At 27.4% G+C, this 19,127-nt stretch overlaps 1 protein-coding gene across 1 annotated transcript in view; it reads left to right on the top strand.

The window, feature by feature from the left end:
- Nucleotides 1-301: 301 nt before the first annotated feature.
- Nucleotides 302-19,127, top strand: part of LOC117176690 — an 89,817-nt gene continuing 70,991 nt past the window's right edge. The window contains exons 1-2 of the mRNA XM_033366945.1: nt 302-425; nt 13,809-15,553. Coding sequence (XP_033222836.1) covers nt 13,831-15,553 — 1,723 coding nt within the window. The 5' untranslated portion in view covers nt 302-425; nt 13,809-13,830. The remainder of the gene's footprint in view (nt 426-13,808; nt 15,554-19,127) is intronic.

Here is a 19,127-nt window from a genome sequence, read left to right as displayed (position 1 = left end):
CTTATTATTTGTAGCAAAAATTTTAGTAATTTTAAGAGATATGTCGAAGTTTTGAAAATATTCAAAATCAATGACAAGCTTGGTATTATTTCAAGTAATTTAAACTAAGTGTCCTAATTGATTTTTCTATAACAGTTCGCCGTACAGTCTTACGCGTCAAACTTAAACTGCGCGGTCAAACTAACAAAATGGTGGAATTAAGCAGTTGCGTTACTTGAACGAAACAGGGCCCTCAAGTGGCTAGACCATGTATTTGTTAGATCATGTCGATCATGATTCAAATGGCTGTACGATGTTCCGCTCGTGCCAGGGTGCTGCTTGGAGAATTCAGAATTCGCAGATTAAACAGCTTATGAAAAACATCAAAACAATAATATTATGATTATTAAATATGACTGTTCCTAGGAGAGTTAAACATCCGGCTGGTGAGTTTTTAATTTAACTTAAATTCGAGTTCAGTTTGTTTTAATTTGCACCATAATTTGTTCAGTATTAACCTTTACTGGTAATTATCGTAGAGTTAACATAACCTAAAAATGTCGAACTTTTATCAAAGTTGATAAGATCGATAAAATATCAAATCAGGACCTGTTTCTTTAATTGAGGGCGGATCTTTTTATAATAATTTTGAAATTATAATATTCTGAAATGTTGAAAATACCTGAATTACCACCAATTTTTGTTTGCTCCACTTCCGTTTCACCGTTTTCCTTCTTATTTTTTTTAATGCTCTGAATTTCATAGCCAACAGTTTAAAAGGCCAATTTTCAGCATCAAGTAAAGGTAACTAATTTATTAAATTTCGTGGCGCATATTAGGTGATCCGAAAATTAAAAATTCTTAATTCTGTTTCTCAATGACGAAAGTTAATAGAACTTTCCATAAAAAAAGATTAACGTTATGTCGAAAAAGACCATTTTCCTTTTAAATGATGAATCTTAAAATCCCAAAAAGAATTTTTAACCAAATAGTTGTTTTGTAACATGAAGGGTTAATTTTCTACCACAAAGACTAATATTTTAGAAAAATATTAATTTTCAATTGAATAAGATAACATTTTAAATAAACTAAAAATAATTTTCAACTAAATTTTTCAAGTTGTAAACTTTTAATTAATTTTTAACCGAGAAAATAAAGTTTAAACTAATGAAATTACTTTTTTATCTGAAAAGACGAATTTTTAATCAAATAGTTTAATAAAACAGATAAATTTTCGACAAAAAATGTAATAGTTACATTTTCAGCTAAGGAAATGAATAAACAAGATCAATTTTCTAAAAAAAAGAATTTCAACAAAATTGTTCAAATTTTAACCAAAGAAGTTTTTTTCTACCAAAAAAGACGAATTTTTAGTAAAACAGTTAAATTCGTACATAAAACAGATAAATTTTCCACAAAAAGTGGAATAGTTAAAATTTCAATTTAAAGAAATTAATTTTTAACTAAAATCATGGATCTTAAACTAATAAAAAAATAATTTTGAATTAAATAGTTAAATTTTCAATAAAAGTTTTCAATTTTCAAACAATTCAATTCATTTTTAACCAAGAAAATAAAGTTTCAACTAATGAGATTACTTTCCTATCGGAAAAGCAAAATTTTTAATAAAATAGTTGAATAAAACAGATAAATTTTTGACAAAAAGTGTAATAGTGAAATTTTCAGTTGAAGACATGAATAAGCAAAATAAATTTTCGAAAAAATCGAATTTTTAACAAAATTGTTCAATTTTTGACCAAAGAAGTTTTTTTCTACCAAAAAAGACGAATTTTTAGTAAAATAGTTAAATTCGCACATAAAACAGATAAATTTCCCACAAAAAGTGTAAGCGTTAAATTTTCAGTTTAAATAAATAAATTTTTAACTGAAATCATGAATCTTAAACCAATAAAAAAATAATTTTTAATTAAATAGTTAAATTTTTAATTAAATAGTTAAATTTTCAATAAAATTTTTCAAACAATTCAATTCATTTTTAACCAAGAAAATAAAGTTTCAACTAATGAGATTACTTTCCTATCGGAAAAGCAAAATTTTTAATAAAATAGTTGAATAAAACAGATAAATTTTTGACAAAAAGTGTAATAGTGAAATTTTCAGTTGAAGACATGAATAAGCAAAATAAATTTTCGAAAAAAATCGAATTTTTAACAAAATTGTTCAATTTTTGACCAAAGAAGTTTTTTTCTACCAAAAAAGACGAATTTTTAGTAAAATAGTTAAATTCGCACATAAAACATAAATTTTCCACAAAAAGTAGAATAGTTAAATTTTCAGAAATTAATTTTTAACTGAAATCATGAATCTTAAACTGATAAAAAAATCATTTTTGATTAAATAGTTCAATTTTCAACGAAAAAAATTGATTTTCTACCAGGCGAATTTTTATCTAGAAATAGAATAGTTGAAATTTTAGTAAAAAAAAAATTATTTCAAATCATATAAAATAAATTTTGAACCAAAAAGATTAATTTGCTACTAAGAAGATTAATGTTCTAGCAGGATAGACGATTTTTAAACAAAATTGTTGAATTTCCAACTGAAGAAGTCAAAATTTCAATTAAACGTGGAATACTTTAATTGTCATTTAATTTTCTGTCAAAATAGATTAAATTTCAAATAAATAATATAATTTTTAACAAAATAGTTTAATTTTTAATCAAAAAAAAAACTGGGTGGCCGTTGGACCGTAAAATGACCGGGAATTTTATAATATCAGAAATTTTTTAATTTTATAGAAAAAAATCCTTGCGACTTTGATTTTAATCGTATTTTAAATAATTGGTTTAATTTTTATCTTCTACAATCATGATATCATTCAGTTTAGAATTAGTCATTCGAAAATCGTACACTTTAAAAGTGTTCCATTTTATATTTTTAATTTTTAAGCGTACTTTCAATTTAAAGAACTTTAAATTGCAGTTTTAAAGACATAAACAATTAAAAATTAGAAACGTTTAAAATCTGAAAATTTGGATAAATAACTTTTTTAGTTGATCAATTGTGAATATACATCAATTAGTGATTTTTAAATTCAATTTTTTAGAAATTGATAGTTGGAACTGGAATTCATCCAGAATAATAATAATTCTGACATGAAACCGCACATTTTAACAAATTCCGAGCTAGTGCTGGAGATTTTCGAAAAGGAACAAAATTCTTAATTGGAACCTGAAATTTTTCCAAAACATTTATAATTTTGAGTTGGAGCAGGGAATTTTCCAATTTTAACTAATTCTGAGTTGAAACTCGTATTTATCAAAAAAAAATTTTTTAAAGGAATTTTAAAATTTAAATAAATTCCTAGCTAGAACAGAAATTTTTGTTAAAGAATGAATTCTAATTCTAACTTGAACCGGGATATCTTAGAAGAAAAAATAATATTATGAATTGGAACAGGAAATTTTGAAGAAAAATGCTAATTCTTAGTTGAAACAAAGAATTTTCTTAAAGAATTAAAGTTCTGGATTTGAACAGGGAATTTTCAGTTTTTATCAAATTCTGAGCTGGAATTTAAATTTATCCAGGAATATTTTTTGAGGCTCGGAAATGACACTGAACTTTTTGTTTTTGACCGGGAATTTTACAAATTTGAACAAAAAAAATCTGTCCACGTTCGATTTTAACAGTTGTTAAATAATTATTGGAATTCTTATGTTCTTAAATTCTGCTATTATTAAGCTTAAAACGCGCAATTCAAACACTTTTTACTTTAAAAATTTTCCATTTAAAATTTTTATTTCTAAGCTTACATTTTTAAGTTAGTCTAAAATATTCCATTTTTAACCCATTCAATTTGAAATTTTTAATTAAAAAAAGATTAATGATTGAATATTCAGCAATATTTAAATTTTTATTTAATACGAGTAAATTGAAACCAAATATTTAAAAGTAAAGAATCTATTAACTAAAAGGTTTGACGTAGAAAACCTGGAATCGTTAAAATTTCGAAAAGACTTTAAACGTTACAATTTTAATTGTTGTATTTGAAAAATGCTTAATTTGTAAATTTTAATGTATAATTTTCAAATTAAAATTTTCAGAAAAAATTTGAGTAATTTTAAGATATATTTAGGAGTATTAAAAAGATTAAAAATTATAATGCAAACTTTAGAAAGTTTTCTTAAAATCTTCTAGAATCTTTTTTGAAAATTTTGTTTAAATCTTTGAAAAACTTTTTAAATATTCTCCTAAAATAATTTTTCAAAATGAAAAGTTATTTTTAATTTTCCTAGGAATTTTAAGAAAATGTTTTTATCTCAGTTTTTATTCTTTTGAACTCTTTCACAATTCTTGAAAAGAATCTAATTTTTTTCTTTAAAATCTGCGAAAATGCACATTTTGTTTTATATTAAGTTATTATTTCAAGTTTTACATTAAGTTTGAATCTTTTCAAAACTTTTACATATCTCTTAAAATTACTCAAATTTCGCCTACAAATAATAAATGTTCAATGTCATTTATACATACAAATTATAAATAAATGTTCTAAAGTTTGCAGGATTTTCTGAAAATTATAGAAGAAAATCAATTAATTTTGAAAGATATTTAGAAGTTCTTAAAAAATTTCCAAAATAATTTTAAATTTAAAACAAAATTAAAACAAATTCTATATTTCTCAAGATTTTTAAATAAAATTTTGAAACTTTCCAAGGATGGAACAAGGGATTTTACGAAAAATTCTAATTCTTGCTTAAATGGATAATTTTCAAAAGAATTAAAATTTTTAATTTGAGCAGGGATTTTTTCAAAAGAATTTTATTTCTGAATAGAAATTAAGAATTTTTTTAAGAATTAAAATTCTGAGAATCAACAGAGAATTTTCAATTTTTAGCTAATTCTGAGCTGGAATTGGAATTTATCCAGAGGAATAAAAATTCTCAATGGAGAATTAAATTTTTAAACAAAATTATTATTCTCTGTTGAAACGAGGTATTTTTCCAAAAACAATTTAACTATAAATTGGAACAGGCAATTTTACAACAAAAATTATAATTTTTACAGTTGGTTGAAATGGAGATTTTTCAAAAAGAATTAAAATTTCTGATTTAAACAGGTAATTTGCATTCTTTAACCAATTCTGAGCTGAAATTAGAATTTTAAATTCCTTAAATTTCGAGCATTGAAAATGGTAAAATGGATTTATATTTTTGGAACTGAATCTCAATCTTTGAACTCTACAATTTATAAAAGATTAAAATTTTAATTTGTCAGTTTAACTGCATTTAATTTAAAATTGTTCAGTTGAAAAGTGTTCTAAAGTGTAGTTTTCATTTTATACGTGTAAATTGTTGAGAATTTGCATACAAAATTGTTGTATGAAACAACTTTTAAACTTCGATTTTCAAAGTCTAAAATTCAAGAGTTTCACTTTTAATGCTTTCATTTGCAGTTCATTTTTTATTAAGTTGAATGGCTACATTCACAAAGAATGTAGTTTACAAAGAAAAAAATATGAATTCTCAGGAAAAGAATATTATAACTGTTATTTTAACCCAGAAAAAAATTTCAATTTAAATCAAAAACATTCAAATTAAACCAAAAAGGACGAGTTTCTAAAAAAAGTCAATCGCTCAACCAAAAAAAAAAAATAATTTTCAACCAAACAGTTGCATTTTTCAACAAAAAAAGATGATCTTCTTACCAAAAGAAATGATAATGATAGAATATATTAATGACAATTATGATTATAGTCGATATTTCAACAAATAAATATTTTGATTAAACATTTTGTTAAACAGTTGGATTTAACCAGAAACGAAGAGTTTTTAACAAAATACTTGAATCATCAACTGAAACAGATTAATTTGTAGCCAAATAGTTGCATTTTTAACATAAAATTGGGTTTATAAGAAAAAAAGACGAATTATCAACAAATTACATCAATTTTCAACCAAATAGTGTATTTTTTCTACCAAATTGTTGAATTTTCTTCATGAAAATACAAATTTTCTACAAAATAATTGAATTCTCGAACCGAAAGTTTGAATTTCCAATGAAACAATCATTTTCATGCGAAACTTTTTCCTTTAACCAGACAGTTTCATTTTTTAACTGAAAAAATGAAATTTCTATAGAAAGAGATGAATTTTCAAACGAAAAAGATCAATTTTCAACAAAAAGTTGAATTAAAAACAAAACATGTTAGTCGAGGAAGAACAAAATTTTAGTTAAATTAATGGAATTTGAAGCGAGATAGTCGAATTTTCTACAAAATAGTTGAATCTTCAACCAAGAAGTATGACTTTTGAACTAAATTTTTAGAATTTTTAATTGAATTAAATATTAAATTCTAAATTCCGCAGCCTCAAGGTAAAAAATGAAAGAGGAATAAAAAATATCATATAAGATTTAATTTATGAAGAATTATTTGTTCAATCCGCACCTTGACAAATACAAATGAAATAGTATAATCTGCAGTTGAAATATTAAATTTCAACTAAAAAATAAGAATTTTTAATAAAATAGTTAAACTTCTAACCAAAGAAGTGAATCTTAAAAAAATTATTAACCTAACAGTTTAATTTTCCTTTCTTAATTTGAATTTTCTGCGAAAAAAGATGAATTTTTATTAAAATGCCTGAAATCTCAACTAAAAATTCTCAATTTTCAACTAATTCAGTCAAAATTTTAATTGTCAATCAAAAAACAAACAAGGTTTCAAAAAAATATTTATATTTTCAACCACAGAGATGAATTTTCAACTAACATGATGAATCTTTAGTTTAGAAAATGAGTATTTTAAAAATATCGTTAGATTTTTAACTAAAAAAGCTAAATTTTCAACCAAAATGAAATACTCAAATTTTAAGTTAAAAAATTATTTTTTAAAAAAACAAACGAATTTGTAATAAAATAGTTTAATTCTTAGCCAAATTTTCTGTTTATTTTCATCCCGAAAATATGAACTTTCTGCCAAAATAGTTTAATCCTTAACCATAGTTGAATTTATTGATCAATTGCATGGAAAATGACAAACGTAGTTGTAGATTATTAAAGTAAAATAAAATTTGAATACACAAAAAAATATTCAATCCTTGACAAAAAAAAAAGATTAATTTGCAACCAGTTATATTTTTGACCAAAAAATATTAAGTATTTTTTTAAAGAGACGAATTTTTTATAAAACAGTTTGAATTTAACTCGAACAATTGATGAATTTTCAACAAAAAGGTTAATTTTAAATTGAAAAAGACGCAATTTTAGCAAATAATTTAAAAGTTGATATTTCAATCCAAAAATATTTTTATTGCAAAAAAGATAAATTAATTTTTAAAAACCTGCTTTTTTCAACAAAATAGTTAAATCCTCTACTTCAAACAATTTTTATCTCAGAGCAGTTGCAATTTGAATTTTTGTGAAATATCAAATTTCTACCAATAGATACGAAATTTTTAACCAAGAAGACAAAATTTCAATATAGTAGTTGAATTTAAAAAAAAAATTTTTCAGCCAAGAAAGAACACAAATTTTAGGTAAATTAAAAGTTTCAGGAAAAAATAATTTTTAAAACAAAATAAAAATTTCGGATAACTATTTTTAAATTTCTTTTTTTAAAGATTTATATAAATAAGTTTTTCCTAGGATTCTCCAGAAAGTTTCTAAGAAAGTTTTATTTTTTATTTATCAGGATTTTACAAAGTAAATATCTTAAACTGACTCGAATTATTCCTAAAATTGTCTTAAAATTTTCCGGGGCAATTTTTAACAATTATGCAAATCTTTCACAATTTAAAAAATATTTTTAATCATTCTTTTCGTATTAATTTTTGAAAGTTAAAGTTTACCTTAAATATTCCGTGGAATTTTAAGAATTTTTTGTAACCTAAAACCTTTCAAAATCTTTTAAATACTTAAAAATTTTATATAAAAATAATTTCATTTTAATTAATAAAATTTTTTAACTCCTAAATATCTCTTTACTGTCATCGATAAATTCTCCAACTATTTAGAAATTCTGCAAAATTAACAAAATTGCCTTTAAATCTTCCAGATTATTTTTTTTACAATTTTGAAATTCTTTTTAAATATTCTCTTAATAAAAATTTTGTGAACTAAAAAGTATTTAAATATTTTCTCAAAAATATAAAGAGCGTTAACGTTAAATAATTAATTAAATTAAAAATTACCTATATAATTAGTTAAATTAAAAATTAATTATATAATTAATTAAAGCATTTAGGATCTATTTTAATTAAATTTATGAAAACGTTTACATTTTTTGCAGATTTATTTAATATTTTTTACATAAAAAAGTTTCCGAATCACTAAAAAAACTTTTAAGATAATTTATACTTTCTAAAATTTATTTTGAAAATAGAATTTTCTCAGCGATATAAAATAAAATGTATAAAATATTTTTAATCTAAAACGCTTAAGAATATTATTTACAGTATAAGAAAATATTGACATAATTGTTCATTTAAATATTATTTACATCTATTTTTTTATTCTGCTTTAAGCAAAAGTCGTAATTTCTATTCAATTTTAGTACAGAACAACTCATTTTATTCATTGAAAGGTTCTTTACAATTATATTTGTCACATTTTAATGGACATTATTTTATTTAAATTTTAGGCTTACAGTTATATTCAGGTAAACTTTTTTTTAATAATAAATACCCTCAATAATACCTTATAAGGAATACAATGAGCTTTTATAAATTAAAAAGGTACTTTTTTCAAAAAAGACGAATTTTCTACAAAAAAAAATCAAGTTTGTAATACGAAAATATGAATTTTTAGCGAAATAGATGAATTTTTAATAAATAATATCAATCTTCTACCAAAAAGACGAATTTTTAAGAAAGTAGTCGAATCCTTGACCAAAAAGGTTAATTTTGAAGCAGCCGCACTAACAAGAAAACACGAATTTTCAATAAAATAGTGAAATTCTTACGCAAAAAGGATTCAGTTTCAAATAAAAAAAGCGAATTTTCAACCAAATACTTCAATTTATAAACAAAAACGATTTTTTAGTCAATAAAGAAATCAAATTTCACTCAAATTATAATTTGAGAGGATAAATGATTTTTAATACAAAATAAAAAGTCGGTATAAATATTTTTGTAAGTTTATTTTTTTTTTTGGCATTTGGAAAAATGTTGGTCAGTTTGAAAGATGTTTAAGACTCTTAGAGATTTGTAAGATTAATATCTTTTAAAATGGCTTAAATTATTCCTAAATTTTTTTAACATCTTTCAAGGTTAAAAAGTTGTCCTTAAATCCTCCAAATTTTTTCGGTTTTGTAAAAATATTTTGAAATGTTTTGAACTTTTTCTATATTTTATTTAAAAATTAGTTTTTCAAAACAAATAGTCTTTCAGTACAAGTTTTTTTATTTCTTGAAACCTTTCCAACTTCTTAAAAAGCTTCGAAATTTTTTCAAAACCTTTCAAAATTCCGATTTTGTTTAAAATGTTTAAAAATCTGTTTAAATTTCAAATTATAAGCTAAGATAAGATTCTATTTTGACAATTTTGGAAATCATTTAAAATGTTGCAAAATCGTTTTAAATGTTCTCTTAAATTTAATTTAAAAAAGAAATCCCATAAATTTAAAGAAATTTTTTAAAATTATTTTAATTTAATTTTTTTAACTTTAATTTGAATTTATTGAGAAAAACTCACAGATTTATAATTTTTATTCCCAACTGTTCAAAAATGTTTATTTTTTAAACTTGAAACAAATCTTTTTAAGTTTTAAATTAATTTGCAATCCTTTTAAAACTTTAAGAGACTAAAAATTTAAAACTTCAAAAGATGCATTTTTTACAAAAAAGTTCAATTTTTTAACACCAAAATACGATGTTTCGAAGAAATGGATGCATTTTTTACCAAGAAGATTTATTTTATATCGAAAAATACGGGTTTTCAAAGAAATTATTACATTTTCAAATAAAGAGATGAATTTTCAACTAATTTATGAATCTTTAATAAAAAAAAATAACTAAAAACCAGGTACCAGTTACAACAGACTCGTTATCAAACCTAAAAGTCAAATTTTCAAACAAATAGTTCAATCTTTAACAAAGAAGAATTTTTAGTTATGAAAGAAAATATTTCACCCAAATTATGATTTTCGGGGATAAACAATTTTGAATGCAAAATGAAATTTTATCATAAACATTCATTTTTTATTCTCTTTTAAGTATCCTGTGTAACTGGGTTTCTATTATTTATGCAAATGTCCAAAAAGATTGTGCATGTAAAAAATAAATCTAAAATTTCTTTATTAAATTTATTTGCTCATTTGATTCGTATAAAAGATATTTAGGACTCTTGGAAGTTTAGAAGATATACTTTGAACTGATTGGAAGTATTGCCAAAAGTAAAAAAAACTTTCAAAATTAAAAAAATTCCCTCAAATATTCTATATAAATTTGAAATTTGTAGAAATCTTTTAAAATGTTTTTATAACATTTTAAATTTTCTTTAAAAACTAAATTCGCAAAATAAAATTCATTAAAAATGTTTCCAGCAATTTTGGAAATCTTCTCAAATTTCAAATCTCGTTTTATTAAACCCTTTTCAAAAGTTTTAAACCTTCTAAATGTATTTTTAAATTGTTCGAATGTTTTCATATGTGTTCTTAAAATTGTGAAAAACAAAATGGTCTTAAAATTTGGCTGATTCTGTTTTGACAATTTTGAAAATCTTTTGCAAATATTTAAAATCATTTATATATTCCCTTAAATTTGAGTTTTTACATTAAAAAATCAATTTAAATTTCCATGAATGTTTAAAAAATTTTATTTTATTCCTAAGGTTTTGAAAAATCTTCGAAAGTAAAAAAAATTCCCTTAAAGCTTCCAGATTTTTTCGACATTTGTAAAAATCTTCTGAAGCCTTTTAAAACCTTCCTATATTTGATTTAAAAATGAATTTGACCTAATAAAAAAAAATTCCCAGGATTCTCAAGAAAAAGTTTTTTATTTTCTTGAAGCCTTTCAAACTTAAAATGTAAGAAATTTAAATTAGATTAAAATCCAAATTAAACATCCTATTTAACGTGCAGTAATCCAATTGATGCAAACACTTATTAAAAACAAGAATCCTACGACCAAATTTGGACCACAACGAATAAACAAAAACCAAAAATTCTATTGTAATCTGAAAATCAAAATTTCGGCCAAAAATAAAAAAGAGGAAAGAAAAATGAGAAAGCAGCCAACCATCCTTTCAAACTTCTTAAAAAATTTCGAAAATGTTGTTAAAATCTTCGGAAATTTACATTTAGTTTTAAGTTTTTGTAAACCTTTTCAATTTTTGAATAACTTTCAAAATATTCAAACCTTCTAAATATATTTTTTAATATTCGAATTTTTCAAAAATTTTCATAAGGTTCTGAAAATTAATTAATTTTAGAAACATTTTGGGTCAGTTAAAAAGGTTTTTCGGACTTTTAGAAGTTTTGAAAATAAATATCTTTTAAACTGACTCGAATTATACCTACATTTTGTTAAATTGTTTTAAACATAAAAAATTACCCTTAATTCTCGACATTTGTAGAAATCTGTTGAAATGTTACAAAATATGAAAAAATTTCCTCAAAAAATTAAATATTCATAAAAAAATTCTCATGAATCTTAGAAAGGTTTTTTTAAGTCTTTCAAACTTCTTAAAAGCTCGAAACCTTCAAAAATTTACATTTTGTTTAATTTTTGCCTATCTTCAAATTTAAAATTATTTTTAATCATTTCCAAAACATTTAAACCTTCTAAACATCTTCTGAAATTATTTTAAAAATTTCAAAAATTGTCTTAAAATTCTGGCCAGTAGAACAATTTTGCTTTAAAATTTTCTAGATTCTTTAAAAATTCATTTTTTCTATAAAAAATAAGTTTAAATAACCCCATGCACTTTCAGAATTTTTTTATCAACTTGAAACCTTTCAAAATCCTTAAGAAACTTTAAATTTATTATTTGCAAATACTTGAAGATGTACGCTTTTTCTAACTTAAAAAAAATGTTTTCATGCTTTAAATTAATTTTTAATCTTTTCAAAAATTTTAAATGTCTCTTAAACTTGATAAAATTTTTTGTAAAATTTGTAATCTTGCTAATTGAACATTTTCCCTTTAAAATCTTCCTTTTTTTCAGAATTCTAGGAAATAATTTTAAATTTTTTGAAATCATTATCAGTTTTTTCTCAAAATTTATTTTTTTAACTAAAAAGTCAGTTTAAATTTACCTAGGAATTTGAAGAATTTCTTTTTCATTCTCATCAAACTTTTTCAAATTCTGAAAAAGATTTTTTTTTCGAAATTCTTAAAAATCTACAAATTTTAGTTTTTATAACAAAGTGCTGGTTATCTTTGTTCAATTGATTATTATTATCATTATCGAATACATATATTTGGGATAACTTTACACTTGTCAGAAACCTGAAGTTTGAAGATTCTTTTTTTAATAGCAAATAAATTAAAACTTCATCCAATCACGAACACGGTTTTTTTCCGACCACAATAGTTTCAAATTGTTTCGAGCAATTTCGAGATCGTTCGAGAATTAATCGAAAATGGTCCCATGCACTTTTTAATAATAGGAGGAAGAAAAAAATGGTGGATGAATTGGAAACTGGTAATCCCACTTAAGTGGGGGGGGGGGGGGCTTATGGCCCAAAGGGTAAAAAAAGCGTTTTTCAGCAATTTTTCTTGACACAACTTTAAAAGTTATTCATTTAGGAACTTTTGAGAATTTGTAAGTGACATTTTAAAAATATCCTCTGAAATTTATGTCTAAAAATTAAAAAATTGAGCCTTTGCCAAGAGATTTTCGGAGACGCGTTCGAAAAAAATGCTCTGCGATGTACGAGATAACTCCTCAACGGGTCATCGGAAATAAAAAATTTCAATAAAATAAATAAATGCCTATGATGCAGCGATCTTTTCACATTTTTATTTTTTTCGATGTTGGCTGTTAAAAAACTGGAAAAGTCGATTTTTGGCCTAAAAACTCCGCCATTTTTTATCTGTAAAATCGCAACAACAACAAAAATCGATCGACAAGATCGTTTCATTCTTCCGATATATCTGCCAAAAGTGTATACTAAATTTGGTGAAGATCGGTTCAAGAGTTTTTAAGAAACCGTGCTCCGACTTCAAAAATTTAGTTTTGAGAAAAACACGTTTAAGTTTTAGGCACAGGAAATTTGTAGAAATTTTTTCTTTTTTTCCCTACACTGAATCATCGATTCTAGCTCCATAAAGCAGAGTACTTGCTGCAAATCTCGCTAACTGCGTCTATTGTGCTCCGCTCGAGGGGCGGAGACTTGCAGCTCTGTAACTTGGCAAGTTTCACTCCTATCGACTTGAAATTTTGAGGGAATATTTTTTAGATGTTATACTACAAGAAAATTAAAAAAAAAAACGATTTTTTTACCCTCCGGAACATATCTCCCTCCTAAGTCGTTCCGAGAATAGTTGGCGCAGCGATTTCGGAATACGCAGGTCGAGAGAGGGTTGACTGTTTACGTTCTGATGGAGCAAATGTTGCGTTCGCAGTAAGTCAAGGCCATTTAGGAGCATGCCCGAAACCGGACTTAAATGAGATTCTCAGCTTAATTGGAAAAACTCTTTCCGTGTTTTGTTTGTCCACAAAAATTAAGAATATGGCGTTTGTGTTAATTTTAAATGCCACTCTTTAATTATCTTGAACATTGTATTAATTTTTTTTATAATGCAAAACAACCGGTTCATTTGAGCATTGTAGGTCAATAATTTAAATCCAAATAATTTCCTTTTTTCAACTGAGCACCCCGATATTAACATCAATATCTGCAGTGTAAAAGAATAATTTATATTACAGGCACTGAGAGAGCGGCTTTAAAATGGGTAGGCATAGGAAAGGAGACGCCTCACTCCGGAAAGTATCTGAAAATGGAAACCAAGATAGAATTAAAGACATATTAGATAGAAGAATAGTTAACGTTAACATGAAATTGGATGAGGGTAAAACAGTCCTACATGTGGCAGCATCCAATGGACGTGCGCATTTTGTAGATATTCTCTGCAAAAGTGGTGCCAAAATTAACGAGCGAGATAATAATGGTTTGACACCTCTTTGTACCGCAGTTTCTAAAAATCATCTTGCAGTTGTCAAGGTTCTTCTGAATCATGGAGCCGATCCGAAAGGCTCATTCAAAATGGCTCTTGAGGCTCAATTTCAAAATATAGCCTTAGTTCTGCTTAAATACGGAACTTTATTCGATATTTGCTTATCAAGTTGCCCTGATTCACAGTTATTGGTTAATCTTTTGAACATTTTGTTGACTGTCGACAATGTGGATGTGAATTCTAGGATTCTTGGGGGTGTGCACGTAAAATCCTTCAAATGTTTAAGACCCCTTGACTGTGCTATAATCAATGGGAGGGTAAATTTAGTCAAACGACTAATTGAGTTAGGAGCTGATGTCAATGTGAAATTAGATGGCGGCCAAACTCCCTTGAATTTAGCAGTCAAAGTTAATCATGTCAGCATTGTCGAATGCCTTTTGAATAATGGTGCAGATGTCAACTGCGCTACCAATTTTGGTGATACAGCATTAAGTTTCGCCGTAAAAAAAGCATCACGGATAAGAAGTAATGATCCTGATTCACGGAATAACTTTTTAGATATGGTAAGAATAATCGAAATGCTCTTGGCAAAAGGAGCTTCTGTAAATTCTCCTGATAAACAAGGTCGTAGGCCACTACATTATGCAGCCGAAATAAATAAATTTTGGCCAGAAATATTCAGACTCTTGCTTGGTCACGGAGCCGATGTAAATGCTGTTGATGAGGAAGATGCTACGCCAATTTTTTATGTAGAGAATGCGTTGATTATTGAAATGCTGATAGGAAGAGGAGCAGATGTCAACTATGTATCTGAAATATTGTTTACGCCTCTTTCACAAATGTTTAATTTGGATCGATCATCATGTGTAGAAGTACTTTTAAGGAATGGGGCTGATGCAAATATTCAGAATTCTGAAGGAAAGACTATACTGCAAGTTCATCGCAATCCTATGACTTATTATAATAATTTTGATATCCTTGAAGCTTTAATTAATCAAACGTCAAATCTTATTCCTGCAATTTGGAATCTTGGACACTCTGGCTATGATTCAGCATCTCCGGATAGTATTAAACTTTTGACTGGTATGGTTGTCAAGAGAACAGTTGCTAAAAAAATTAGCATCGATGTAGAAACTCTAAGGAGATTTAATAAATATAAATATTTTTGCTCAAGAATCCCTATGTGCGAAAAAGAAATCGTTAAAATGAAAAATACGAAAGTTAAAATTGGGGAGTTGAGTTTCTTTGACATTTTAGATATGTCGATCGATAATCTTTCGGATTATGTGGAGAGGAAAGAACTCCTAAAACTGAAATCTGATAGGATCAAAAAAGATTTTCCTATGTATGCGTACATATTGAGGAGGCACATTAAACAGGCAAGGAACCGGAGATCTTTACTTGACTCGAGTGCAGAAACTTTCAAGAAATTAATTTTTCACCATCATGAAATTAACTTACCATATATTGTTGTGCAGAAAATCGTTTCGATGTTAGGTAATATTCAGTTGAATAATTTGATACAAGTATGACAGAAGTGTTATGAACGAAAGATACTTTACTTTTTTGCGTGTAATGATATGTCTAAACATTTTTTGGGAATTTATACTTTTTCTTTTATGTTTACGATTTTACTGTGATCAGTGCCGGACAAATATCGTTGCGTTACTTTTATATCGTCGAAACATCTGTCTTCGAAATTAGCATTAGGTTTAAATTGGACAACATATTGTTACCCGTTAATTGCTTCAGTGAAGGTCAACTAATCCACCTATTTCCTTGAATTATGAAAAATTGCCCAAGGGTCTCCTTAGTATCTGTAACTATAGTTCCACCAATCCAACTTGTAAACCTCCCTCTCTTTCAAACTTGAACATTGGCTCAAAAACCTTATCTATATGTACCCTCTAATTACGAATATTTGTCAAATCAAAATTTTCATTTTCACGGGTATGATAGTCATTTAGCAGAACAATATGAGACAGAGCATATTCATTGGGAACATGTTCTTCGTCTGGTAGTAAGCGTGGTGAAATTCCTTGGTACACATAGCTTAGTTTTAAGAGAGAGTGGTGAAGAATTAAATTCAGTACACAATGGAAATTTGTTAGACTTAATAAGAGTAATTGAGGAATATTATCCGTTTTTAGGGCACTTTAACACGATTGCAGACCCGCAACTTGCTGACTTGCTGAAGTCATATTTTTTGAGAATAGAGATTTTTCAATCTGTGGAAAAATCTTCAAATGGCGTTAATTTTAATGCTCAAGATTTTTTAAATAGACAATTTAATGTGTTTCAAATGATACGCAAATTTATCGTGTCGAACATAATTATGAAAGAATAATGGCAATTCATTAACTAGATTTTTTAAATATTTTGATGTAAAGAATCAAGTTCAGGAAACAAAAATCCATTCACTTGCATTTGAATGAGTTTTGATGTCTTCTGAATTGCGTGTCTGTCATTAGAATTCCAGATAGCCGCCGATAGGTGAGAGTAGGTTTTGATTAAGAAACCAGCTTTTTTAATCGGCGACGTATTTTTTTATCTCGGACCCATTCAGTAGCGATTACGAATCAGCATTAACCGATAGAGGAACAATAGTTCCGATTGAAAATTATTGATTATTTAAAAACAAAAAATTTATTTAAGTATTTTTAATGAGAATTAAATTGTTTAAGCGTAAACAGAGAAAAACTCAATGTGCAATTGCAGAGTAAAAATTATATATTGAAAATTCAGTAAAAATACAATGATTAAACACAGATGAAATCGGATAATGGAACGTCAACTCAAGTTCACGCAGTTACTCTCGCGTAGGCTGACGTTCAACTGACCGCTGCAACTGTACCCGACCCCAAGTGACGGCCTCAGTTTAAAGTGCAATAAATGAGTAAAATGATATTTCACGTCGATATGTTTCGATCGTTTATGATCGATTGTGTTGCTAGAAATTATTATAGCGGCTTGGTTGCCAACAAATATTGGTATAATTTACATTGCACATCTAATTCATTTAATAAGCGGCGCAACCAAGCATCCTCTTTTACACCGTGAAATAGCGTGATGTATTCTGATTCAGCTGTTGATGCGGCAAAAACTTTTTGTAGCTGACTCGACCACGATATTGGTGCATTGTTTAATGTTGTGAAGAGCCATCTGCACCCTATGGATTTTCTGCCTTGTAGCAATTCACACAGACATCACGTTTTATTATCATTCATGGCTTGCATCTCTTCATCCATGCACGTGCATTCTGCTCATGTATGTACGGCGACGTCCTTTCATGAACGATACCTTCTTCCTTCAGGAATTCTTGGAGTTCTCCGCAGGTGTACTCAGTCCCGTCATCCGATCGTAGGACTTTTATTGGGGTACCAATTTGAGTGCGCACAAATGCCTGAAACTCCTTAAATCACTTCACTACTTTATATTTATGATTCATGAACAAAACTCCTAAAACTCGTACACTCATCCTTCAAGACAAGGAACTAACATGATCCACTCGGTGAGATTATGTTTACAGGCCCGAAAACATCTGTGTGGATTTTCTCTCTTGGGCCGTAATTGCTAGGCACTTCGATGCTTAGGTGAGGTCTGCGAGACTGCTTACCCAAAGCACAACCCTCACAAAAAATTTTCCGCCTGCAATTCCATTTACTCTATGCGCTTCACACGTGCGCCTAACTGCTTGTAGATTTATATAACCCATCCGCTCATGCCAGAGCCGAACTTTTTCACAATTTATTGCTTGAACCGCGTTGCACTCATTAGGCATTTTCACTTCAAATAGCAATTTGGATTGCCATCTATGTGGAACTCCTTTTAAGGATAGCTTGCTATTTTCTTCACGAACCTCGCATCTGTCCTTTTATGCATGAAAAGAATAGGCTTTCTGGTTCACGCATCCTATAGAGAAAAGGTTGCATGGTAATTAAGGAACATAGAACACATCATGTAACTCTCGTTTATATACTATCCCCTCAATGGTTATATGGATCGTAATTATACCAATGCCCGAAACCTCAATGATCCGATCATCTGCGACCTTGACTAGGTAGCCATTCGAGTTTGGATGCAGGACAGACATTTTTTTCACAATAACACATATGTATTCCGGCTCCAGAATCTGCGATCCACAAACGTACATCACTGTCACTGCCCAGACAACAATTGGTTCGCAGGATGCGCGCACTGTGGAGGTATGTGTGCGGATTAATCCGCACGACGTGCGTTCCGATCAGCACTCAGATGCGCCATCCATGGAGGCGCATATGCGACGCACGCCATGCGAGGCACACTCGTGCTTGCATGAAGCAAACAATCGGTGCGCGTGGGCTGAACATCCTAAAATTATTTATCTATATTAAAGGAGGTGAATAAAAAGGTTGAATTAAATGTATTGGAATTTATTAACAAAATAGCACGTCTATAGCGGAGATGGTGGAAAAAAGCCCACTCACAAATATAACCTGTTAATGCCGTTGGGCATTTGCAAACTGTGTTCAGAGGAAAAAAATTTTTGTGCAAAGTGTCAGTACTGAAAACCTATATCATAATTGATACAATAATGTCGCGTTGTTTTTGTCAGGGCTGTGATTCGGGTAGTAGGGCACAGAAAGACAGAGGTATTAAACACAAAATCCTCAATATCTATACTTGCGTTCTATTGTTTTTTTATTCCTCCTCTTGTTTTAATGGCATTATTCATATAATTCTATAAATTATACAAGCATTATTACTGCGTTGGTGACACCAACTGTCACTTGACATAACCAAACTTAACTTATAAACACACTCAATACTTCATAGCAGACAATTTCTAATTTTATATTTTCACTGAAGGGAAGCTTTAATCTGGAAAGGCATAAAACTCCGAGGACATGCGATCGCAAGCTGGCGCCAGTCGAAATACATGGCGTGCGGTCTCCTTGCAGTAATTCGTGATTCTCACAAAACTAGAACCGTAGGGTTACCAGATGCTCCGAGGCGAAAAAGCGGACATTCCTCGATCACCTACCCCCTCCCCCCCCATAATAATCGAAAAATGAAAAAAAATCATTTTGAA

This window comes from Belonocnema kinseyi, chromosome 1 (genome assembly GCF_010883055.1).
Source record: "Belonocnema kinseyi isolate 2016_QV_RU_SX_M_011 chromosome 1, B_treatae_v1, whole genome shotgun sequence".
Lineage (NCBI taxonomy): Eukaryota > Metazoa > Arthropoda > Insecta > Hymenoptera > Cynipidae > Belonocnema > Belonocnema kinseyi.
Note: the sequence above shows the minus strand (reverse complement) of the source record. Positions and strands in the feature narration are given on the sequence as shown.